Source organism: Anabrus simplex, chromosome 1 (genome assembly GCF_040414725.1).
Source record: "Anabrus simplex isolate iqAnaSimp1 chromosome 1, ASM4041472v1, whole genome shotgun sequence".
NCBI classification, from domain to species: Eukaryota; Metazoa; Arthropoda; class Insecta; order Orthoptera; family Tettigoniidae; genus Anabrus; species Anabrus simplex.
The window spans coordinates 1,051,279,507-1,051,305,888 of record NC_090265.1 but is presented as its reverse complement, the minus strand read 5'-3'; the positions used below and the strand labels follow the sequence as shown (position 1 = coordinate 1,051,305,888).

General features: G+C 37.1%; 1 protein-coding gene across 1 annotated transcript in view; it reads left to right on the top strand.

The window, feature by feature from the left end:
• Positions 1-25,914, top strand: part of ash1 (histone-lysine N-methyltransferase ash1) — a 272,719-nt gene extending 246,805 nt beyond the window's left edge. The window contains exon 15 of the mRNA XM_067137046.2: positions 22,407-25,914. Coding sequence (XP_066993147.2) covers positions 22,407-22,547 — 141 coding nt within the window. The 3' untranslated portion in view covers positions 22,548-25,914. The remainder of the gene's footprint in view (positions 1-22,406) is intronic.
• Positions 25,915-26,382: the final 468 nt, after the last annotated feature.

Genomic DNA, 26,382 nt, shown 5'->3' with positions numbered 1-26,382 from the left:
TCCTGTCAAAATCCATACTGCTCTTTTTCTAAATTACTTTCCACTCTTCTTCTCATCCTCCTGTCTATTATTCTTTCCAATATTTTGGCTACTTGTACCAACAGTGTAATTCCTCGATAATTGTCACATACTTTCCTGTCACCTTTCCTAAATATCATTACACCCTTACACCAGTCATCAGGTACTTGCTTTTTCCTCCATATAGACCTTAGCAGCATAAATAGGTCATGCTGCCTTTATCATTTCCTCGCATATTTTGTCCATCCCTGCTGCTTTTTCTGTTTTCATTTGTTTTAACAGTCATTTCCACTTTTGCCATTGCAATATCACCCTCTTTTTTTTTTATCATCCTCATTTACCACTACACTCTGTTGCCAAGTGGAAGAGTAGCCTGTTGGACATTGTTCTTTCAGCAATTTTCACATTTCCATTGTTGTCAAAGAAAAGATAACATCTTAGCAGATATCCTTAGTAGAAATCCCAGTACTGAAGTCAGAGACGTGGTATCAATAGAACTGATTCCTGAATATTATGAAATTTTAAGAGAATTAGAATATCTCAAACATTCTCAGAGAAGAGATAAATTTCTAAGACCATTAATTGATTATTTCACACAAAAGTTATTACCTGGGGAACAAGGATATGAGGAAACTCATTGTATATCTCGAGATTATTTATATCAGAATGAGATTATGTATAAGTTTATGGACCAAGAGGATACCAAGTTGAAGATTATGGTACCAACTGAATTACAAGATGATCTCGTATGGCAATCTCATAGAATGATTGGTCACACTGGTGTGGATCAAGTTGTAGCCACTTTACAGTAATCTTTTACATGGATTAAATTAATTTCTTGGTAACTGATCATGGTTCTCAGTTTACCTCACTTGAATTTAAGCAAGCTATGTGTGAACTTAACATCCGACATGTTTTAAATTCAGTAAGAAGACTGGAGAGTAAACCAGGTGAAAGGGTAATGCAAGAAGTAAAAAAACTTGTGATGTTTGCCAGAGAGTGAAGTCTAATAATTTCATATTAACACAGTCACCAATTCCTATACTACGAATTAGGCTACAAGAACTATATGCAATGTATATATTTGGGCCTGTGCCATGTGAAAAAATGGGTTTTAAATTTATTTTGGTCACGATGGATGTATTCTCAAAATATCTTACTTTATATCTCCTGCAGAAAGCTAGCGAACACTAAGCAGGTTTTGAGAAGAATAAAGATGATTCTTATACCACGTATGGGAAAACCAGATTTCTTGGTAACTGATCATGGTTCTCAGTTTACCTCACTTGAATTTAAGCAAGCTATGTGTGAACTTAACATCCGACATGTTTTAAATTCAGTAAGAAGACTGGAGAGTAAACCAGGTGAAAGGGTAATGCAAGAAGTAAAAAAACTTTTGCAGAATTCATTGCAGAAGAAAACTTTGGAGTTGGACAAATGTACTACCGATTATGATGAATTGTGTGAATAAAACCATTCACGAAGCTACAAATCAAATTCCAATGGTCCTACATTTCAATCAATATCCTAGTAGACCATGGAATGACATAGTTCCAGTAATAGAAAATCCACATCTTGCACATCAGTTCAATGTCCAGCGAGCAGTGGATCATTTGAAGAAGCAAGTTTTTTGACAAGTGAAATATAAGAAATTTCAAGTGTTCACTCCAAGTCAAATTGGTTTTGATCCGTAAGCCAGCTATATGGAAGGATAACGAAATACCTGAAGATTGGACAAAAGGGATGATAGTTCCTGTCTTTAAGAAAGGGAGTAGAAGGAAAAGTGAAAATTACAGAGGCATTGCCCTCCTATCACATGGCTTTAAAATTATGGAGAAGATCATCGAAGCCAGAGTAAGGGTTATACTAGATAGAGCCAATGTTAGAAGAGGAACAACATGGCTTTAGGGCTGGAAGGAGCACAACAGATCTGATATTTGCTTTGATGATGTTGGCAGAGAAACACTGGAAAAGAGGAAAAGACCTAATTATTGTGTTTATGGTCCTTGAAAAGGCGTATGATAATGTTCCTAGATCAACTATTTGGAAAAGTCTTAGAAAACTTGGTGTACCAGAGTACCTTGTTAGGAAGATCCAAATGCTAGATACCAATTGCAAAAGCTGTATCAGTATTGGAGATAGTCACTCTGGATGGTTCAATACAACCAAAGGAGTACAACAAGGAACTGCCTTATCACCTCTTCTAATCATAGCAGTTATGGATACCATTTTAAAGGAACTAAAAGGAAAGGGTAATAAAGATCTTCAGGCTCTGGTGTTTGCAGATGATGTGGCAATATGGGATGAAACAGTGGAGGGAGTGCAAAATAATCTGAATACATGGTGTAAGAAGTTTGATGATTATGGAATTAAATTGAACCCATCAAAAACAGTAGCATTGGAAATTAGCAGACATAATACAGAATGCAAAATAAAAATACAGGACCGCCAAGTTGAAGTAGTACACCAATTCAGATATTTAGGAAGCGTAATGGCTGGTAATAATAGAGCTAAGATAGAAATAACAAACAGAGTAACCAAAGGCTCTAACTTTTACAGTATCGTTAGACACCTACTATGGGATGAGAAAGTCCCACAAAGAACAAAAATGATTCTGTAGAAGTCATATTTCATTCCCATCCTTACATATTCTCTGGAAACCTGCACACTAACATCAAAGGATTGTAGTAGGATTCAGGCCTGTGAAATGAAATTTCTTTGAACTGCCCTCCAAAAGACGTGACTTGATCACGTGAAAAATGATGAGATCCGATCTAACCTAGGTCTAAATGAATCGATGGAGGAAAAACTTAGGTCATCTAGACTTAAATGGTTTGGGCATGTGTAAACGAATGATTAGCACAAGGTTACCATGTTCTTAATTGAAAAAGAGATTAACAATTAGAAGACCAGCTGGAAGACGAAGAAGAAGAAGAAGATGGATGGACCAACTGAGAGAAGATGTGGAGAGAAGAGAATGGAAGTGGGGATCTGTCATGTACAGCAAATACTTTTTGAATAGGCAACTTTGGAAGATGCTCGTTTTCAAACACCCTAGCCGGCTCGCTGGAGGGGCAAACTGATGATTATGATTATACAGATTATACTGGATCACATCGGTGATATTGAAAATCAACTCGTACAACTCTAATGAAATGTCGTACAACTCAACAAATTACAATCCTATAACTAATTGTAAGAGAATATGAAATGGAAAATATCTAGAAGAAAAACTACTTTTACAACCATAACCATCTAAATAGATGAAAGGTAAGCAAGATTGAAACTAAGTTAGTTTTGAAGTCTTCATTCATCCTGCACTGGTATGGGTCTCCTTAAATGGTCCCAAGGTTGTAGATGTTGCTTTTTACCCGGCATTATTCCTGAAGTTAGGACTTCCGCTTACATTCTTACTGCATCTTCATAGTGCACACGCCATGTTCCAATGTGATATCCAGCTATCTCCGCAAAACAGAATGTGGGAGTTCCATCTTGCAGTTAAGTTGCTTTGTGGACATGGAAAAGTCTCCACCTGAAACTAAGAATAACTTTGCCTTGCTGTCATTCAAGTAAATACCCTCTCCCCCCCCCACACACACACACACACACACACACACACACAGCCTTGTCTCCACCTAGCACAGCTCAAACATGTATGGCTTGTTCAATACGTCACGACGAAACGTCTAGATGTTCAGTCTCGTACTCTTCATTTCCTTACGAAGACTCCCAAAAGGTTACGTAGTTCACTAGCCAAACATTTGATACACTTATAACACAAAATAGGTGTCATTTATGCTTCTAAGACACATTAAACTGTCTAGTTGTCTCGACAATTCACAAACATACACTATGTGATCAAACGAATCCGGACACCTGGCTGAACATGACATACACGTTCGTGGCGCCCTCCATCGGTAATGCTGGAATTCAATATGGTGTTGGCCTTTATGACAGCTTCCACTCTCGCAGGCATACACTCAATCAGGATCTGGAAGGTTGCTCGGGGAATGGCAGCCCATTCTTCAGGGAGCGCTGCACTGAGGACATGTAGCGATGTTGTTCGATGAGGCCTGGCACGAAGTCGGCGTTCCAAAACATCCCAAAGGTGTTCTATAGGATTCAGGTCGGGACTCTGTGCAGGCCAATCCATGACAGGGATGTTATTGTCGTGTAACCACTCTGCCACAGGTCGTGCATTATGAACAGGTGCTCAGTCGTGTTGAAAGATGCAATCGCCATTCCCGAAGTGCTCTTCAACAGTGGGGAGCAAGAAGGTGCTTAAAACATCAATGTAGGCCTGTGCTGTGATAGTGCCACGCAAAACAACAAGGGGTGCAAGCCCCCTCCATGAAAAGCACGACCACACCATAACACCACCGCCTCCGAATTTTACTGTTGGCACTACACACACTGGCAGATGATGTTTACCGGGCATTCGCCATACCCACACTCTGCCATTGGATCGCCACATTGTGTACCGTGATTCATCACTCCACACAACGCACTGTTCAACTGTAAAATGTTTACACTCCTTACACCAAGCGAGGCGTCATTTGGCATTGACCTGCGTGATGTGTGGCTTATGGGCAGCCGCTTGACCATGAAATCCAAGTTTTCTCACTTCCCGCCGAACTGTCATAGTACTTGGAGTGGATCCTGATGCAGTTTGGAATTCATGTATGATGGTCTGGATAGATGCCTGCCTATTACACTTTATGACCCTCTTCATCAATCGGCGGTCTCTATCAGTCAACAGATGAGGTCGGCCTGTACGCTTTCGTACTGTACGTGTCCCTTCACCTTTCCACTTCACTATCACATCAGAAACAGTAAACCTAGGGATGTTTAGGAGTGTGGAAATCTTGCATACAGACTTCTGACACAAGTGACACCCAATCCCTGACCACATTCGAAGTCTGTGAGTTTCGCGGAGCTCCCCATTCTGCTCTCTCACAATGTCTAATGACTACTGAGGTTGCTGCTATGGAGTACCTGGCAGTAGGTGGCAGCACAATGCACCTAAGATGAAAAACGTATGTATTTGTGGGTGTCCGGAAAGTTTTGATCACATAGTGTATGGTGACTTCCATTCTAGTCTGGCATGTGATCACTCACTGCTGTACGGAAGCAGTTAGGATAAATGTGACACTCACTCTCTATGAATGCAATCCCAACTTGGCTTCCTATGAGCTGCATCCCGGGTTCAATTCATACATACAAGGAAGGCGAGATCTTCACCTTCCATCTCAACAACTTTAAAACTGTACATGCTAGAACAAAATGAAGTTAGGTCTACAGGGATCTCTACCACGCATGGTGGTCAGCAACATGTGATGAAAAGAAGGTCTAAACGACGTATGGAGGTCGGCATCAAGGGGTTAAGTATGAAATGCTTAAATTGTGATTTGGTTTCTTCTCCCTCTCCCTCTCTCTCCCTTTTTCTAGTTTCTTGTTTGGAAACCATCCCTTGACACACATCTTCAAATATCCCCCCCCCCCCCAATAGTGTATAAATCATTGCACAACTAATGTGTAATAGTTTATTATTTTCATGTCCGTATTGATAAAGTTCACTATTAAACATCGGTATAATTCCACCTAATCAATACTGCTTATTAACTCTTTCCGGTCTAACTGCGGGCATGGCTCGCAGCGGCCGAATTTACGCCCAGGCCGAGGTGCGTAGTAAGGTTTGACAATTCACCAAAAACCGAGAACGAGCTATGCATGCATTCTGGTGGTTACATCATGTTTCTTCATGTATTAGTTACGATAGTATTTAAGCAGATGGTAGTATTATATGTCTAAGTCAGAGAATTTATGATATTTTCGATCAACATGCATCAGTAGATGTTGTCACTCAGTGAGCTCTAAGACATTACTTCTCACGGCAAACATGTGCTTGACGAAAGTGATATTTTCGATATTTTATGACATATTATAAGTTTATGCGCAAATGAATATATTATTGACATTTGAATTCAAAACAACTTCTTATATTTCATTATGTTTGGAGTTTGTTTTACGGCCTAGCACATGTTCCCGCGTATTTCAAATTTGCGTGAATACGTAAGATTGTCTACATATTAGTAAAGTTGTCTGTTTAGAAGATTGCATTTTCTCTTTCTCAGAAGTCTTTTGTGGTAAATGGAACAATATATTCAGAGATGCCAACTATTACGATTCAATCTTAATAATTACGAATTACCCATCATAATTATGCCTTGACGAATCACACACCACAAATTACGATGTTTTTGTTGAATTTTAAAATCTAAGTGTATGAAGTGTTCAAAAGGATACACAAGAAATGTCATGACAGCTTGAATGATCAGAATAATATTTTCGGATTTATCGGTAATCATTTATACCGCTTTCCTGTCCCTCGTTTAAGAATATTTCAAGTTTTCACGCGCCGAACGCAGTGTGTGCCTCCAGTACCGGAAAAATAGGCACCTGTGAAGTGGTATATCTTCCGAAGTTGTTGTCTTTGTTCGTCACATGATCAGACTTCCTTGCAAGTATGCGAGTTCTTTCGTCTTTATTTTGGTGGAAAAGTGGTGACAAGCTTCGTTTCATTGTGAATACTGTGTGCATGACTGTTGGAGAAGTAATTATTGCTGTACCTTAATTAAGGCCACAGCCGCTTCCTTCCAACTCTTAGGCCTTTCCTATCCCATCGTCGCCATAAGACATATATTGCTCTTCTAGGATATATGCTAATCGTGTGTTATGAAATGCGAATGGTTTGAAATAATGAAGCGATTTTTTGTGCAGGAAAATACGTGTGATGACATTACTGTGACTAGTGACGCTATTAATAAACCAAAAATAGTTCAAAATTTAGGGAGGAATACTCGAAAGAATGGCTCTGTTTACTGCGTTCCTCAAAATCTCATTCACACATGTTTTGTAGTGTGTGTAGCCATGATTTTTCAGATGCGCATGATGGGGAAGAACAAGACTGAATTCCGTGCTAATATGAACTCTGAACTGTTAAGTGCTCTGTTAGTGCAGAGGATGCACATATCAAAAGAAAAAGCATGTCACCAGTGTATGTTTATCAAACAGGAATACAAACTGTTAAGAGAGCAACTACATTACTCAACAAAAGAAATGAACCTTCAACCTCCACTCAGATATGTACTGCAGGTCACGTTATTTTAGCAGGTAAGAATCATACACTCCTTATATGCCAGTCTTTGAATATGTCACATCTGGTTGAATTGTATGTTGTTCATTGATTTTTCAGTAATATGTAAGTTAGTAAGATCTCGGGGGGGAAAATTCTATGCACCCCACCCCTCCACCCCTCTTGCCCTAACGGCTGCATTACGAATTGCCTTTCTTGAAAGTTGGCATCTCTGTATATTTACATTTGAGTAACTTTTGACATAATTTATCAATTAAAATAAAATTTCATAAAAGCTCCCATTTTCATTATTGTAATTATTATTATTGAAAAATTATTATTTTTATATCATATACATTATTGTTGTTGTTTTGAAATTGCAATGCACATTTTATACTAGCAAAATAGGGTAAATATAACAGTATTTCAGAAAACTGTACTTGCTTAGTTATCCGTCAGACCTTTTTTCCATTCACAAAACATGGTATAATATATAAACAATTTTAAAATCTCATGTGATAGTTGACATAATACAAATGGCGTTTTTCAAAACTAGATGCTCAAACAAGCACAAAGAAAAAAGAATCGTGCAAATATCTCCTACAGGTAGAGAGAGATAATGTTTTAAATATCCTTAAAAATGCCCGGTCCAGAAAGTATGTTAGGGATGTTAAGGCGCAGACTGGAATGGGTTAAAAGTACAATGTATTTACGCTTAAAAATACGCTATTCGCTATTTGCAGTACCGGTTTTGATCTTGTATCGATCATCCTCAGCTGCATTAAGAACTTGAGATAAAACAACATGTACACATCATTGGACATATTTAGTTTAGGAATGTGATTAGACAGCATGATGAACAACATTAATAACGAGTTAAAATCAATAAAATTTCAATTTGTAGCACCTGTTGTAGTTCTGTCTTCTTCATAGTTAAGAAGCACTTAAAAAAATCCTTTTGTGTTACTAGTTGAACACTTTGTATGTTGTGCGATACTTATTCCTTGGAGGTGTAGGCTTGTCAAGTATGGTGCTAACACATGTTGCTTTTTGTGTTGACAGGGCTGTCTTAAACTCAAAATCAGTTAAGCTGGCATTGATTAATCTTTCTAATTTGCTTGTGGAGATTGATGTCGTGTTCTCTTAATAAAAGTTTTCTTGTTGTTTATTGTCCTTTTTTTATATTTTATTTTACAATTTTGCTTTACGTTGCACAGACACAGGTAGTTCTTATGGCGACTATTGGACAGGAAAGGCCGAGGAGTGGGAAGGAAGCAGCCATGGCCTTAATTAAGGTACAGCCCCAGTATTTGCCTGGTGTGGAATTGGGAAAACCATCTGCAGGGCTGCCGACAGTGGGGTTCGAACCCACTATCTCCCGAATACTGGATACTGGCCAAACTTAAGCAACTGCAGCTATCAAGCTCGGTATTGTACATTTGGAGTAGGTGGACTCGTCTGTGGGATATTAGTTAACTCTTTCCGGTCTAACTGCGAGCATAGCTCGCAGCGGCTGATATTACGCTCACGCCGCACTGCAGGCATAGCCCGTAGTACGGTTTGACAATTCACTAAAAATCGAGAACGAGCTATGCACGCATTCTGGTGGTTACACTGTGTTTCTTCATGTATTAGTTACAAGAGTATTTAAGCAGAAGGTAGTATTATGTATCTAAGTCAGAGAATTTATGATATTTTCGATCAGCCTGCATGAGTAGATGTTGTCACTCAGTGAGCTCTAAGACATGGCTTCTCGCGGCAAACATGTGCTTGACGAAAGTGATATTTTCGATATTTTATGACATATTATAAGTTTATGCGCAAATGAATATATTACTGACATTTTAATTCGAAACAACTTCTTACATTTCATTATGATTGGAGTTCGTTTTACGGCCTAGCGCATGTTCCCGCGTATTTCATATTTGCGTGAATATGTAAGATTGTCTGCATATTAGTAAATTTGTGTTTAGAAGACTGTATTTTCTCTTTCTAAGAAGTCTTTTATGGTAAATGGAACAATAATTTTACATTTGAGTAACTTCTGACAAAATTTATCAATTAAAATAAAATTTCATAAAAGCTCCCATTTTCATTATTGTAATTATTACTATTATTATTGAAAAATTATTATTTTTATACCGTATTCATTGTTGTTGTTTTGTACTTGCAATGCACATTTTATGTTAGCAAAATAGTGTAGGGCCTAAATATAACAGTATTTCTGAAAACTGTACTTGCTTAGTTATCCGTCAAACCTTTTTTCCATTCGCAAAACATGGTATAAAATATAAACAATTTTAAAATCTCAAGTGATAGTTGACATGATACAAACAGCATTTTTCAAACCTAAATGCTCAAACAAGTACAAAGAAAAAAGATCCATGCAAATATCTCCTACAGGTACAGAGATATAATGTTTTAAAAATCCTTAGAAATGCCCAGTCCAGAACATTTGTTAGGGATATTAAGGCCCAGACTGGAATGGGTTAAAGAGTCTAAATGGAAAAGAGAAAAGATTGTGTATGAGAGAATGTGTGTTTTGTGTGATATGAGGTAGGAGCTGTGTGTGTTAGTATGCTCACTCAGTTGGGAAGGCCAGATGCTGTTGCCCTGCGGGAAGCACATTTTGCACTGCTCCTTATACGGCGAGGATTAGCACGTTGAGTAGTCAAGTGGAGAGAGGGGGGATAGGGGCAGTGATTTGGCTGGCGGGGACATGTCTTTTGGGGGACTAGTCCAGTGATTTTGTTGTTGTTTATTCCTTAGGTAATAGCTTTTGAGTAATAGAGTGATTGTGTCAAAAAGGACATTTGTTTTATCTGTTAGTTCATTTAAGTTGTGAGTTCGATTAAAGAATTGGTCCATGTGTATATAGAAATTCTCAGTAATGTTGAGTAAAGTGCCTTTGGGGTGCTATAAGGGACCCATGGACACAATTCAAATTTTATTGATTTTAACTTGTTATTGATGTTGTTCATCATGCATGTTAATCACATTCATATTAAACTAAGCAGTGTCCAGTGATTTGCACATGTTGTTTTATCTCGTTCTTAATGCAGCTGAGGATGATCAATACAGATTGAAACCGGTACTGCAAATAGTGTATTTTTAAGCATGAATACATTATACTTGTAATAAGCAGTATTGATTAGGTGAAATTATCCCAATTTTACAATCGCAACTAATGTGTATCAAGGTAAGGTGGTGGTGATTATTTAAGTACAACTAGGCAACCATCCTCTGTTAACACTAATCAGAGGGAAAAATGGAAGAGATCTGACACTCCCAAAAATGAAGGTATCAGCCAAAGAAAGGCAAGGGTCATATGGACTTTCCTTTAATGCTTTAATACCATTGGGGTCGGAAAAAAACAACAAGAATAGACCATAGGAGCTCGGATAATATAGATGAAAGTGAGGAGCTTGGCACAAGTAAGTGTAAGCTATACCAGAACTCAGCTAAGGGCCCCATGGTCGCCAACCCACGCCCCCAATTTAAGAGCCCCTGCGACCCCGTTTAGTCGCCTCTTACGACAGTCAGGGATACCGTGGAAATTGTTCTACACCTCCCCTCTGCCATCCACAGGGGGTTGTATCAAGGTAATAAGGTGCTCATCTAGCACATACTCATATTTGCAGGTAACTGGGAAACAAACTTCATCTGCAATTTCACAAAGAAAACATATCTTTATTCATTTACATCCTTGGTACTGTAAAAGCTACCACTACTGCTGCTTCTGCTACTACTATCTTATAACAATAGTGGCTGGCAACAACAGTGCAGATAGACTTTGACTTTATGGTATAAAGGAATACATGTTCAGTTTAAAATTGACTGTTCAGTATCCAGTATTTGGGAGATAGTGGGTTCGAACCCCACTGTCGGCAGCCCTGAAGATGGTTTTCTGTGGTTTCCCATTTTCACACCAGGCAAATGCTGGGGCTGTACCTTAATTAAGGCCACAGCTGCTTCCTTCCCAGTCCTAGCCCTTTCCTGTCCCATCATCGCCATAAGACCTATCTGTGTCGGTGTGACGTAAAGCCAGTAGAAAAAAAAATTGACTGTTGAACCCTGGCAGTTCCTTAAGGATAACATCTCTATTTACATTGAGTTTGTGTGCAAAATACTGGGAGAAAAATAAGAGTAACATGGTTCCTAGTGAGTCTTCAGTGCATGAAAACGTTTATTCATTTAAGTGGCTGAGTCTGAAACAAAACTAAAGCAGCCTCCAGATGGTGGAAAGATAAGCAAGAGAGAGGCCAAAGAAGAGATTAGATGGAAGAACTGTGTGGCAGAGGACATGACGAAGAAGGGACTGTGTGAAGAGGATGCGCTAGAGAGGAGTAAGGGGAAGATGAAAGTTTAGAATAGTGACCCCGATTAAGAATAGGGAAAAGCTGAGGAATAATAATAATAATAATAATAATTGACAGTATTGATGATCTCAGTTACATTTCATCCCAGGGGTAGCATCCATAAATGCGCAGGTTGACAAAAGTTCTGAACAGTACAGTGAAGACATATTTCCCCTTATTGTCAAGTCTCATGTACGATGACTATAACAGATTCCTCCTTCAACACATCTTTGACCTTCACTGTCACTAAAAACCTGTTAATCCTTGTTAATGGTACTATCTTGAGACAGATTTCCTGATCCTGTAGAGTTAATAAAAAGATGGTGTTAGAAATACAGCAAAGAATAGAGTTTGGGAATGTAGATAATCAGTTTAAGTTGTGTGGTATAACAGATTTCAAAATAAATAAAGGATGCCTCTTAAATGATTGAAAATAATGTTTGGTCTAATATAATTTTAGTCATAGACGACCCTATATTAAAACAGTGGTTAGTATATTTGATTTCCCTGTCATGAAGTGTTTTAAAAGGATACGAACTTGTGACTTTGATATTTGGTTCTTTTAAACAAAAATGTCAACAGTTATAATCATCACAAGATCCTGGTGAAAACGTGTGCTAATTCAGGCATGTGCATGTGATGTAAATTGATTTTCACTGTCGATCCATCAGTATTAAATCGTAAGAACAACTAGACATAATACATTTTTAAAAATCCTCTCAACAGGTAAGTTGTTTGATCCTACAAATGAAATGCAATACATTATCGAGTCCTATATAAAGCTTCTAACTGAAATGGTTGGCATTGCTGAATGATAGCAAGAAAGAACACATTCACATTCAGAAGGAAATTTAGCAATGTGATCCTGTTCACAATTAAGACTCATAATGCAACATAATGGCATTGTAATTAGTAAGAGGCTCTGAGTTTTAAAGTAAGACCGGGCAAGTTGGCCATGCGCGTAGAGGCATCCGGGAGATAGTAGGTTCAAATCCCACTATCGGCAGCCCTGAAGATGGTTTTCCGTGGTTTCCCATTTTCACACCAGGCAAATGCTGGGGCTGTACCTTAATTAAGGCCACGGCCGCTTCCTTCCAACTCCTAGGCCTTTCCTATCCCATCGTCACCATAAGACCTATCTGTGTCGGTGCGACGTAAAGCCCCTAGCAAAAAAAAAATAAAATTTAAAAAAAATATTTTAAAGTAAGTGTTCTGTAGCTTCTGTGCTAGATTTTTGTTCTTTATAATTCACTCATGAAAATGTATATACATATATTTTATAAAGGATAGTTGAAAACCCTCATAAACACAAATGTGAATGTCTGAGATGTAAAGAAGTGTCAGATGAAATTGTAGCGCTGGTTAACTATATCAAGAAACAAAATCAGTGTGCAAATTCAAGAAGGCAGGTCCAATTGTTTTGAAACCAAGAACAGAGTCCAACAATGGTCTATTACCACTTCTCTTTCATTATTATAATGTCTGCCTCCCTAGCGTAATGGTTAGTGTTATAGCTGCCGTCCTCAGGGGCTCATGTTTGATTCCCGGTAGTCTGAAATTTAAGAATGGCAGGAGGGCTGGTGTGTGGTTGAAATGGTACATGCAGCTCACCTCCATTCGGTGTGTGCCTGAAAAGAACTGCACCACTCGGTATGAGGACACGAGTTTGCAAATTGCATGGATAAGGTTATAAAAGCAGCAAAAAGGATACTGATGCTGTTATGCTATGGCGTGAGACAGAAGCAGAAGTACAAGCTAAACTAGATCTTTGGCAAGAAGAATTTGAAAGAAAGGGACTAATCAGCAGACAAACTAAAACTGTTGGTTTGGTGACGAGTTGAAATCCTCAAGCAGTGCATCTGCGAGTGTAATATGAAGTCTGTATTCATCATCATCATATTTTACAGTTCCAGTTTCCTGGGTACTGTTGGCGAGCCTCTTTTACTCTGTCTTATTGAGAGATGTTCTGTTGTTAATGACGACGTTCTTCCCTGATCTGCAATATCCATCTTTACGATGTCCGTCCAGTGGGCTTTGGCCCTCCCACCGTTCATTTTTTTCCCTGCCAACTGTTTCTCCAAGTTAACATACGCTGTTCTTGTTGGCTCCATCCTCATTACATGCCCAAACGACCTCATTCTGGATATGCTGGAGCGATCTAACAATGTTATCTCGCTCCCAGCTTCCTTTTTAACCTTGTCATTCCTTAACTTGTCCAGTTTTGTTTTTCAATTGTAGACCACAGGGACTTCATTTCATATATTATTAATAATTTTGTATACTTAGGGAGCTTTGTTTCTTCTGACAGTACCACAATCAAGAAATAGGCGATAGGATACAAGTTGCATCAAAATTCTACCACTCTGTTCATCAACTGCTGTGGGATTTCCCCAAGCTTCAACGATCACACTGTATAAAACATATCCTGTACCAATTCTAACATATGGACTGGAAGCAGCAACTTTCACTGGACCTGAAAAATGTTGCCTATAGGCCTCTGAAGTGAAGTTCTCTTCTTGTCTTCAAAAGACAAGGAGAAAAAGAAAAGGGAGAGAGAGAGAATGAGAATATCCAGTGATGACTTGCATTGGACAAGAGTCTGTTGGAAAACATAGAATTGAGCAGATTACAATGGTGTGGACATCCTTCTCATATGTCCATGCCAGACTTGAGTAGTTCAGACAGTTGAGGCAGTGGCCTTCTGATTCCAACTTGGCAGGTTCGATCCTGGCTAAGTCCGGTGGTGTTTGAAGGTGCTCAAATAAATCAGCCTTGTGTCGGTAAATTTACTGGCACATAAAAGAACTCCTGTGGGACTAAATTCTGGCACCTCAGTGTCTCCAAAAACCATAAAAGCAGTTGGTGGGACATAAGCCAATAACATTATTATTATTATTATTATTATTATTATTATTATTATTATTATTATTATTATTACATATGTCAGTTCTAAGTATTCCAACGGAGCATACTATAAAAATAATATTGAATAATATTGTTGGGAGGGGCCAAAGGTAGGTGTGACTGTTGGAAAAGCCAAATTTTCAGACCTTTCAAATGTGATGTAAATTTGCAGCAAAAAGTTAGAACATCAGCTCTGTATGGACAGGAGAACTGGAGCTTGCAGAAAATTGATAATGATGATGATGATGATGATGATGATGGTGGTGGTGGTGGTGGTGCTGGTTGCAATTGCATTATGTTTGCATTTGTTGGTTCTGTCACTGATTATATTACTAACAGTAACTTTCATGACATTTATTTTCTTACAGGTAGATTTGTTTTTAGAATATAGGGGATATAATATTAAATAATATTTAAAGGTACTTCGAATATTTCTGCAAGATTTTTTAACAGAAAGCCTATTTTATGTTTACACCTAACATAGGAATAAATAGCCAATTTTTCCCTCATAGAAGATATTTTCATATTACGATAGCACAAAGCAGTTTCCCAACACTTCATCCTGTTAAGTTTGTATATGTATGTACTCGTCGTGAATTATTGGTGCAAAAGTGATGTCCTCATATTATGTTGTTTACATGTATATACCACCTATGTGATGCTTAAGCTTAGGTTTGCTTTATGCTGCTGGGAATGCTGGTGTGCTTAAAATTTGTGTATTGTTATGGGTACTAACTGTGTGTTGTACAAGTAATTTGCATTTATTTTGCTGTGTGAGTACATTATATATTGTCTATGCATTGAATTAATTATTTAGAATGAAATAATTTAAATGCATAGGCATATTTTTATTTTAAAACATGAGAATGATTCAGTTTTATGTTCAACTAATTCGGTTCCTGTGTCATTGATGTTTGTAAGAATAAGGTATAGCAGCACCATCCTGGTACAGTGCTTTGCAGTAATATGGACAAATATAGTTGCACATATGAGGCGTCTATTTATTGTGTTGAATGAAATTGTTAAACGGTGAATAATTTTCATCAGAATATGTTCTTATGGCCTTGCTCTGACTTTCATATTCCGATTCAAGACGTTGGGACCTCAACTCCTGTGATCCTGCAGCCTGATTATGATTTCTTTTTTCTGCCGCCCATGAGGAAGAGCTCAACTTGCTTTCTAGAAGGCATTTTACCTAAAATGATAAGTTTTGCAGATCAGAATAATGGTATAATTAGTAAAATGTAGCTGCCTGTAGAAATGACAATAAATGTATGAAATCAAACGATACTCGATTATAAGGAGTTTTAAATGCATGTGAAGATCAGCTTCGGCAAGACTGAAACAGTATCCTTGGCAGGGATGTACGCACACCTTTTCATGAGTCAGTAACCTCCTTGGCTGCAATTTTATCAAGTATCTATTTAGCACGGCAGGTAATTCACAGTGCTGGCTTAACAAAAACTTTGAAGAAAAATTGCATACTGCAACAATCTCGCTCCACTAATAGTCTACCTTCTCGCGCGAGAAACTTTCCTCGTAGAGGATTTAAGGACAATGTACCCCCTGCCTAACACAACGGCATCGGAGAACCTACTAAGGACACTAATAAGGAAAAGAGAAGAAGTACCCACGGAATTCTATGGAACTGGGGCCATGATTGATCGTACATGGACAGCAGCAAATTTTGAAACAAGGCACGTGTTTACAAGACTTGCAGTACATGGATTCCACCATGTCATCTGCGAAAACACAACATACCACGAACCGTCAAACTCGTGCAAGTGTACATTATGTGGACAATTATGTGAACGATATCACTTAGAACTCTGCAACAAGAGGACTAGATCAATCAGAGACTATGCGTCCAAGTGTTAAATTATTATAACACCCTTCACTAATGTATGGCTATTTTGCTGCAATAAATGTTTTATTACTAATAGACCATGCCAGGCTAAGTGGCTCAGGCAGTTGAGGCACTGGGCTTCTGACTCCAACTTGGTAGGTTCGATCCTAGCTTAGTCCAGTGGTGTTTGAAGGGACTCAAATATGCCACCCTCGTGTTGGTAGATTTACTGGCACATAAAAGAACTCCTGCGAGACAAAATTCAGTCTCCTCGAAGTCTTTAAACCGTTAAAAAAAGGCAGGTTGTGAGCATAAAGCAAATAATATTATTATTAATAAACCATGCATATCAGGCACACTGCTAAATAGCAGTGTCACCATCTTAATGTGAATGTCTAATATGTCAAATCCTCTCTGTCATAGTTAGCGCTCTCCTCAGCCAGACAGTTATTTGCAATTTTCTCAGTCAGACTTTATTCCATCAAAAAAGCTGTTATTATATAAAAATCTATAAATTAATTTTGGTTATGTACATTTGGAACTTTTGTAAATGAAGTTGATCGTTTTCATTATGTTACCAAGAAACCATTTTTACCTCCTTGTTGCCAAGTAATTCAGTATCCAAGTTGACACAGTTGTAAAATAAACAGTGAAACCTGTCGAAACAGCCACCTGTACTTAGAGGTCACCTCAGTAAATGGCCATGTTTTTTCTGGAACCGATTAATAAGTGGTCACCTGACACCACAGTCAATGGCCAGACATATTTCACAGACTGACTTGAATGAAATGGTTGGTCATAACTGCTCCAAATACTTTGTTCATTCCCGCGAAAAGCATACAGTAATAAAATCAACCTTTTTTCACATTGACCTCCAAATCGAACTGTAGTTTCTCTTTACTGTGGTACAATAGATACTATCCTTCTTTCCAATCCTCACTTCTCCATAGCCATAGCCTACCAGCGTGATTGAACAAGCTGTCAATATGAAAACTCATAAAAATGTTTTTGGTTGGAATAATGTTTGAATAGGATACACTACTGTTACATTTCTTGGCATTTTGGTATTTTATATACTGTGGGAAGGATTTTTAGTCAAAGAAAATGGATCATTTTGTTCATATAAAGACTTACATGGGCACTGGTCATGAGGCTAGTGATTGTCTCACTTTTCGGTATTCTTGTATGCGATTGTGCACCGTGCAATCACCATACCCTCCCTCTCAGGTATTTCTAGTTGGGGACTTTACCAATCACTTCCTCCAAACATTTGCAGTCTCGTGTTTGAAATGTTTGCGCTAGAAAAGATTTTGAGCATGTCTGCCTCATCCGTGACCATGAACACTTTTTTTTTTTAGATGAGTAGAAACACCTATGTAGTGTTTGTAGATACCGAAAAGGCTCCAATAAATGGGTTGTTTCATGTTAACTTTACAGTTTAAAAAAATATATAATTTAGTCCACCTTGGTCAATGCAATAAATGTGTCTTACGGAAGATTTTAAGTAAAATCACATTAAAGTTACATGTTTCAGACCCATTGGACCTTCTTCAGCCTTGAAAAAATAAATATAAGGTTTATAGAACACTAAAAAACACCACACTAAAAGTCCATATGAAAGATTAATCATGAAACATTTTAACTTATTGTAACGTTATGAAACATAATAAAAAATATTATATAGAACATACACAAGCACTCAAGTCTTTAGGATAGGTATCAATAGCGTCAAAATTATTGTTCTGTAGAAAATGTATAGAAACTGACAAGTAGAAAAAATGAAATATGCTGTCAATACGGAAAACAAAAGAATGTAGCCAAACATAAAACTGACAGACTGCCACAGAACAAAAATCAGAAAAGACATCAGGCAGGTGGGGTGTGTGTGTGTGTGTGTTTTTTTTTTTTTTCATTGAAGAAGCTATAAGTAAGTTTAAATCATTAAAAGGAGTTAAATGGACATCATATCCTATCCATACAAGAAATTGTAGACTGTACCAACAAAACAATTGTCATAATTGCATGAAAACTATGGATGAGAAAGAGATGCTTCAAACACCGAATCTGAAGAAATATTGGCTCTATTTGGTCTGTTCTATCTTTCTGGTGTTTTGAAAAGTTCTCATACAAATGCAGAAGATTTTTGGGTTGACAGTGGTACAGCTCAAGCACTTTTCCATCTAGTTATGTCACTGAGACGTTTCCACATCCTTACCTGAGCACTTCACTCTGATGACGTCTTGGCCAGAAACCAGAGAAAGGAAGTGGATAAAATGAAAAATCGCTCCTATTTGTAAAGTGTTTAAGGACTTTGTAATGTGATGCCAGGCATACTACAGCCCTTACAAGTACACAAGAACCTCGTTTATCCTGATTAAGTGGGACCAGAACTGATCAGGGTGATCAAAAATCCGGATAATCTGGAAAAACTAGAAACAAATATAGTACATGTTATGTAATCTATTAATGTAAACTGTACAGTAATAGCTCTTTTCAGTTGTACAAAAAATTTAATGTTTTATGCACTAAAATAATGTATGAGTTTTTCTGTTTTACATTTATATAGCGTTTGTGTACAGCACGATCATGAAGACATTTTACTAACATCAGTTCTGCCAGTGTGGTTACAGTCTGGAGAATGCCAGGGCAGTAGCTTTGATAGACCGTGGCCGAATTACTTCCAATTCCTCTCCTTAACTATCCTTGGCGGAAAAGACATTCAAGAAGAGTCGACCCTGCAAAAGAATTACTGTACAAGTAAAAATAAATTTTTATTATTTTTGATCCAGATAAACCAGAGATCCGGATTAATGAGGGCCGGATAAACTAGGTTCTTGTGTATGTTACAGTTGACAAAATGTTGGAGTCCATGAGGGGAAAGTGTGCAGTTTCATCAATTCATGCCCAGCAAACCCTTCAAGTATGGCATTAAAATATTTTCTCTGTCTGGCATATGCATTTACTACATGTACAAGGTGAAAGTTTATGTTGTGCTTTACACAACTGCTAAAAATAAGGGACTAACTTTAGTGGGAACAGTTAGAAATCATTAGGTAGAAATTCCTCCTGTATTCTTCTACTCTAAGAGACCAATGCGTTCAACCATGTTTGCTCATGGCAAGAATGTGCACCTTGTATCCTATATTCGTAAGAAGGTGAAGGTTGTTCTAATGCAATCTACCATGCATGAAGGATTACATCTCCAGATCCAGACGATATTAGGAGAGCACCAACAGCAGGCAGAACACCAAGGAAAGAGGGTAGAAGAAAGACAGAAGTGTGACTTCTGTCCAAAGAAGGAAAATCGCTTCACTGTAGCATACTGTGGTGACTGGTCGGTATTGGACTGGGTGGCTCAGGAGTGCTGGCCTTCTGACCTCAAATTGGCGAGTTTGATCCCGGCTCAGTCTGGTGGTATTTGAGGGTGCTCAATGTGTCAGCTTCTTGTTGGTAGATTTACTAGTATATTAAAGAACTCCTACAGGACAAAATTCTGGCACCTCAATGTCTCTGGAAACAGTAAAAGTAGTTAATGGGAAGTAAAACCAATAACATTATTGACTGCTCGGCAACTATGTGCAAAGCACACTCCTCAGCTGTCTTGTGCTTCAGTTGCAGAGGGCATGAAAAGGGGGAGGGGAAAGAAAATATGAATATCGATACTGGTTGGTTAGAAGAAAAAGGGCTGAATATGACTAATATTGTTTGTGTTGTCTAGTGAACAGTGAGCTGTCAGATTGAAATATTATTGTGATACTGCATTGTAGTTTGCTGTTTCATATGATTGTTGATTCTTTGTGTTATCATCATCATCTATCTCACCCACATGACCGCTATTGTGACAATAATAATATTGCTCATATATTTACTGAAATGTAGTGCTATGATAAAATGTACACATTTTCTTATTTTCCCAGAAAAGGTATTTTTTCTTTCATGGGCATTTAACCAATACTTCATGACAGCAAATTTTATTATTGTTGTTGGTGTTTTTGTTGTTGAAAAGATATTTGTATAGCATGCTTAAAGTTGAGGGAAAAAATCTCTCTGAGACCACTTTATTTCTAAACAAGTGCGAGACAACATGAGGGTTAAAATTTTATTTATGTAGATTGAAAAATGCTATATTTTCCATTTTAGCATTTTTGTTAGGCATTGTATTTTGAAACCTTCAGTGGAATAGATATAACATAGGGGAAGGAAGAAGGCAGCTTGAGTAAGTGGGCATGGAGCGGAAGTGTACAGTTCTATCTTGTTGCAAGGTCATAAATGTGTTATTTTTCATGTGGCATTAGGGAATAGTGGAAGTGATGTATAGATTATAAACTTTTCTATTTTTAAAGGGAAAATAAGGAAGTAGAGGGAAGTCAAATTCAAACCTGATGTTTTTCACCAACGTAATTCACTATCAACTATCATATTTGTCAGAGACATGGAATGTTCTGAATTGCTATAAGCCACATCTAGTAGATCAGAGTGGCTGTGGTCAATGTTGAAGGGCAGTTTTCAATAATAACTACTTTAAATGGAGCTTTAATTTTTTTAATAAACATCAAATGTGTCACAATCTTTTAGATGCCAACATTGTATGACATGAATTACCAAATTAACCTTTTGCCACCCATCAGAATCTGACTTCCTCTGCCGAATTTGAACCTGTGATCGTGTGATCCAGATGCTAATACGGTATCATTGGTCCACAAAATAGAGTATATCTAATGTAAAATTTGTATGTAAATAAATTTGATGCATTGTATAGGCATATCGTGTGCATTTGCTCTGATTTTTTTTTTTTTTTTTCTTTTTTGCACCGACACAGATAGGTCTTATGGCGACGATGGGACAGGAAAGGCCTAGGAAGTGGAAGCGGCCGTGGCCTTAATTAAGGTACAGCCCCGGCATTTGCCTGGTGTGAAAATGGGAAACCACGGAAAACCATCTTCAGGGCTGCCGACAGTGGGGCTAGAACCCACTATCTCCCGATTACTGGATACTGACCGCACTTAAGCGACTGCAGCTATCGAGCTCGGTGCTCTGATTTTAGCATTGTGAAGTGAACTATAGTTCATGAAATATGTTATTGACATCCAAAATATGTATCCGAAGAGAGGTATTCTTATATTACTGCATTCTAAACTGGCAAGAGTTTCTAGAGGGAAATTTTGTGTCATGCTCCTGTGTACGCCTATGTTATTAAATTCATTTTGCATTTCTATCAAGACTTTCTTGAACTTTATTATTCTGTTAAAATTGTAGGGCCTACTGTATTTTCCATTATACACAGTAACGCATGTTTCTGTTACCACGTTAGTCAGGTTGCACTATGTAGAGGTCATTTTGTACATATTTTTGTGTAAAACTTATGGGACCCTAGATTTTTTCCTATGTGGGCAGGTTTAATTGTATTGATGTTATTGTTATAATACAATGAGTTACTCGAACTTCTGTACAGTTATTAAGTAAACCTGTTACTTCATTGGAGCACTTTCTGTCATGAAAAAGAGTCAGCAGCTGACTGAGATAGGAACACTTACTGTATAGTTTTACGTTTATTTGGCAGTTTTGCTGTTATTTGGTATTTTTTTAGAATGTGGTTGTATATTGCAAGAAACAAATTTCATGTTGCGCCCGTATTGTCACTTACATAATCGTTATAAATCTTTACTGAAAAGTTCCTTCTTTACAATACAAAAGTTATTTTATTCATTTCAAAATAACATATACTTTTTAAAATAGGACATGTTTCATCAAGTTTATCAGATGCATTCTTCCTGATTTAGCAATTTTAATGGCCAGCTGAAGCACTTATATTTGACTTTAAAATTTCTTATTGCACTAATAATTAAGAACTCAACAGAGATTTCCACTGTAGGGTGAAAGGGTTATGTGGTCCTTTCTGAACAACTAAGGACAGGATGTGATGATACCCTCTATTTAATTATAATAATTTGCCGTAGTTGAATTTTATTCTTCTTACCAGCTGTCATTTTAGTGGAGTTAGTAGAAGGTCCTTCTATATTCTGTCTTATTCCAAGTAATGACTACCTGGTCTTAGTGAGATTTGTCTATAAACTATTCTCTTTGTGTCATATGTATATTTCATACTTATAGAGCTTGCTTTGAATATATTATTTCTCTGTTCTAGCGAGCCAATCAGAAGCAGCGTTTGAACATGATATTACTTCGTTTATTGGCTCGCCTGCCTAGCAAGCAGCCTCTGGACCTGTCATTTCTGCTGGAACCTGGCCGGCGACATCGCAAGAAAACGAGCATCCTCAACCCTTGAGAATGGCTGCTGTAGTGGGGGTTGGAGCTTATGGAGCGATTTAGTGGCGTGCTGGCCAAGTAGTTCCTTACTAGTGATCTGAGATAGTATATGAAAGAATGTGTGTGGTGGTGATGGTCCTGTTTACACCAATAACCAACATGTTTTTAGTTAATGCAGTGAAATAACCTCTCCTACATATCCTATTCCCTTGTAGCACTGCACTTTTCTCTCCACTTCGTTTCATCCAGGCTTCTATAAATTAATTTTTTTCCATTTCAATTTACGTGTATAGCGACAGCAACTGTGAAATCTAACCACTAATAACGAAAGTTATGGCACGCCATACGTGGGCTGTTTATTAATCTGTCTTATTTGTTACCTGTACAATGCTGGGAGCTTATAGGGCTATTTGTATTTACAAAGGAACAAGTTTGATAGCTTGTGTGAAGTGCTGGAGTCCCAACCCCCTCCCCCAGATGGTGTGACTGATTAGGATGTTTTATATATATATATATACACATAAAACTTGCATGTCTGTTTATATTGTCAGGTTTTTTTTTTGCTGCAGTATTTTATCTTGGAGATTTTCTCTGCTTCAAAGGATATATTTAGTTCCTACCATATTATGGTTACACAAATTGTACCATTCCTGATAGTCATTCTGTGTATCATAGATTATATTAATGTTTTTCATTAAGGAAAGGGTTTTAATTTTGAGAATTGATCAGTTATCCATCCATCTGAGGGTGTTCAAAATTTAAGTCCTTCTCAAACAGAAATATGACTTGTATACTAGCACATAGCATGCTACTTTCAACCTGAAGCAAGTACTTCATGAAGCAAGTGTGCATGTCCTACCTCTCTAATTTTTCAAATCATTAAATCCTAATCATTGGATATGCCAGTGTGTTAGATAAAGGTTTTTGTGTGGGCCGTTCTTTCTGTGTGAATTGAGCTCTGGCTAGTGATGTGATGATAGAGTACACTGGCAGATTGAAGTTAGTAGAACCTCAAGATGAATGATGACTTATTGATGACAATTTCAGTCTTAGCTGTAGGTCTTCATATGAGGATTTTAATTTTATCAGTTAACACTGTACACACTGAAGTCTGTGTGTAGTGTGGTGTATATTAATGTGAATATGTATATTTTATGGAATGAAAGAGAATAGATACCCTATCAGTAACATAGAGGTGATTGTTTTTAGGTAGTTTCCGTACTGCTCTCCTTTTTATGTATGTTTATATTTTCATCTTTATGTATATATTAGGAATTCACCTGTACATGCCCAAATAGATGTAAAATGTAAGATAATTTATTCTTATAAGATACGGTATGCATGATACTTCATGCACATTTATGAATTTCTACCATCTGAATGTGATTAATGATGATTATTGTTCATAATGTATAGGAAACGTCCCTTGATGCTCTCAATTTTGTATATATATATATATATATATTCAGATGGTGTATAAAGTATTTGTAATTTCTGAACTAGTACCCATAAAACAATGGAATTGGGTAAGAATGTATGTACATCCCATGGAGCACTAGAGCGTAAAGTTCCTGGTTAAAATGTAAAAGAATATGTAAATAATGATTGCTATATTAGTGCCATATTGGCATGTAAGATTAATTTACCTCGTAATATTTAAGTTAATTGAATCGTTTAACCAGAAACTTACATCTGGTGTGAAAAGTATGATGAATTTTTATTTTATTTGATGTATATGTGAGCTAGAAGTTTGTATAATAGTCCCATATGCCAATTTGTATGTATAATTGATAGGAAGCATTTGCCTCAATTAATAGCCAATTTAAGAAAATCCAAAAGTACAAAAAGTATGCTAAAAAACTGTACTGGTTTCTGTTTGGGCGAGACTGCGTTCTGGATGAACCCCAGGATTGGTATGGTTGTTTGGCTGATGGAGGTGAATAATTTTTTTTTTTTAGATCTTAAGGAATAATTCATATGGAAAAGAAAGTCTATTTTTATGCTAGTCACGAAAAAAGGTGGAAACTATTTTTCTGCATGCCAAGTTTGTTATTTGTCCATTTTGAATGTGTGTTAGCAAATGTGGCTTAGCCAGTTGTAATTTTTTTATATTGTTAAAATCTCCAGTGCAGCATTTAATATATTCATTGTATGAGGCATAAAAATATTTACTGAAAAATGTAAATGTGTGATTGTACAGTATGAAATACTGAAAAAAATGTCATTGTAATTTATTTTGTACATTTTCCTCTTTGAGAGTATCCGATACTCGAGTATTAGTGTATTAAGCTGCTCTAGTAACTTGTACAGATATAGGAAACTTGAAATTTTAACATATAAAACAGGTTTTTTTTTTTTTCTTCATACGTAAACCGTTACAGTGATATGCATAAATGATCTGATTGCACATTAATTACACATTATGTGATTGATGCGGGGAATAGTCTTTCTTACCTTGAGCAATAAATTTTAATTTATGGAGCTTGCTACATTAATCATCATGTAAACATTTCAGTCAATGGCTTTCCCCTCTCTCTTATTTTAACTTCTCTAAGTACCAGTTCATTTTAATTGTATTTGAATATTTTCTTAAACAAATAATAAGGCAGTTCTTGTCAGTCTCAATCACACCTCATTATTTGTAGTGAAAGCAATATTCTACCCACTTGGAAATAAATCAGGTTGTATTTTAAACTAGGCTAGAAATAATAATATCAACAGCTACACATCTTGAAGTTTACTGAAAGTCATTATCTATATATTTGCACACAATAAAATCTCAGAACAAATATTACATGCATATTATTTATGTAATGAAGTTATGACTGTAGACTCTCGGATATTACATGTTTTAGTGTGGCTTTTCAAGACTGAACTTCATTCCCATTTAAGATGTTTAATTTTCAGTGCAAAGTCTACTGTATTTAGCAAATATTTGAGTGTTTGCTGCTGTCTGCTACTAAAGTTGGCCACTGATGCTCATTAGTAGTTGCTCTTTAAAACCTTTTGTAGTATTGGCTGTGCACATTTTCATTGTTTATAAGGTGATCATAGCATGTTTTATTAACATATGGAGAAATGAGCTGGTCTTGTTGTCTCGTTACCAAGAAATATTATTGAGAGGTTGACTTCACTTATATTAATATAAAGTTTTTCTTTCATTCTACATTATGAGGAGTTGATTGAAATATTACAACAACAAAACAATTAAATTAATGTGGTACAACTGCTTGTAAGTTCATTATTATCAGTTCATCTTTCAAGGAGTTAGAAGATCTTACAGAAGCCCTGAAGATTCTTTCAAACTTACAAGATTTTCTTTCTTCCTAATTTCATTCATGATAAGATAAGGTCTGATAATATCTTTAATGACTTTAGGAATCAATTTTTCATAAAGCAGCCATTATTCTATGACAAAAGAGCTGAGAATATGACTTATCATGGGACACAAACTCGAATCTCCTGCTCTCTTGGTGAGTAGGTTAACGAATTAACTAGGATAGTCAGCACACAAGTGTGGCACTTTCTGTTCTTTGTTGAAGACAACTGCTAGGTCAAGACAGAATTGCTGTGTGATTGGTGATATCGAGAGCCTTTCTGTTTGCCTTGACTCAAACTGATTAAATGTTTTGAAACTTAGGAATGGCTTTAGAGAATAGCTTCTCTTTATACAATTGTTATTCTAAAACCAGAAACTCATTACAAACAGCACAGCACAACACAGCATGGCACAGCTGAAGCTTTTGAAGGAATGCAGTGGAGATTAATGCATTATGAGTGCCCGGTCAGTTCAGCCTGGTCTGCCACAGGAATGGAAAAGAAAAATCCCTCCCCAGGAATTAAAACTGGTCTGA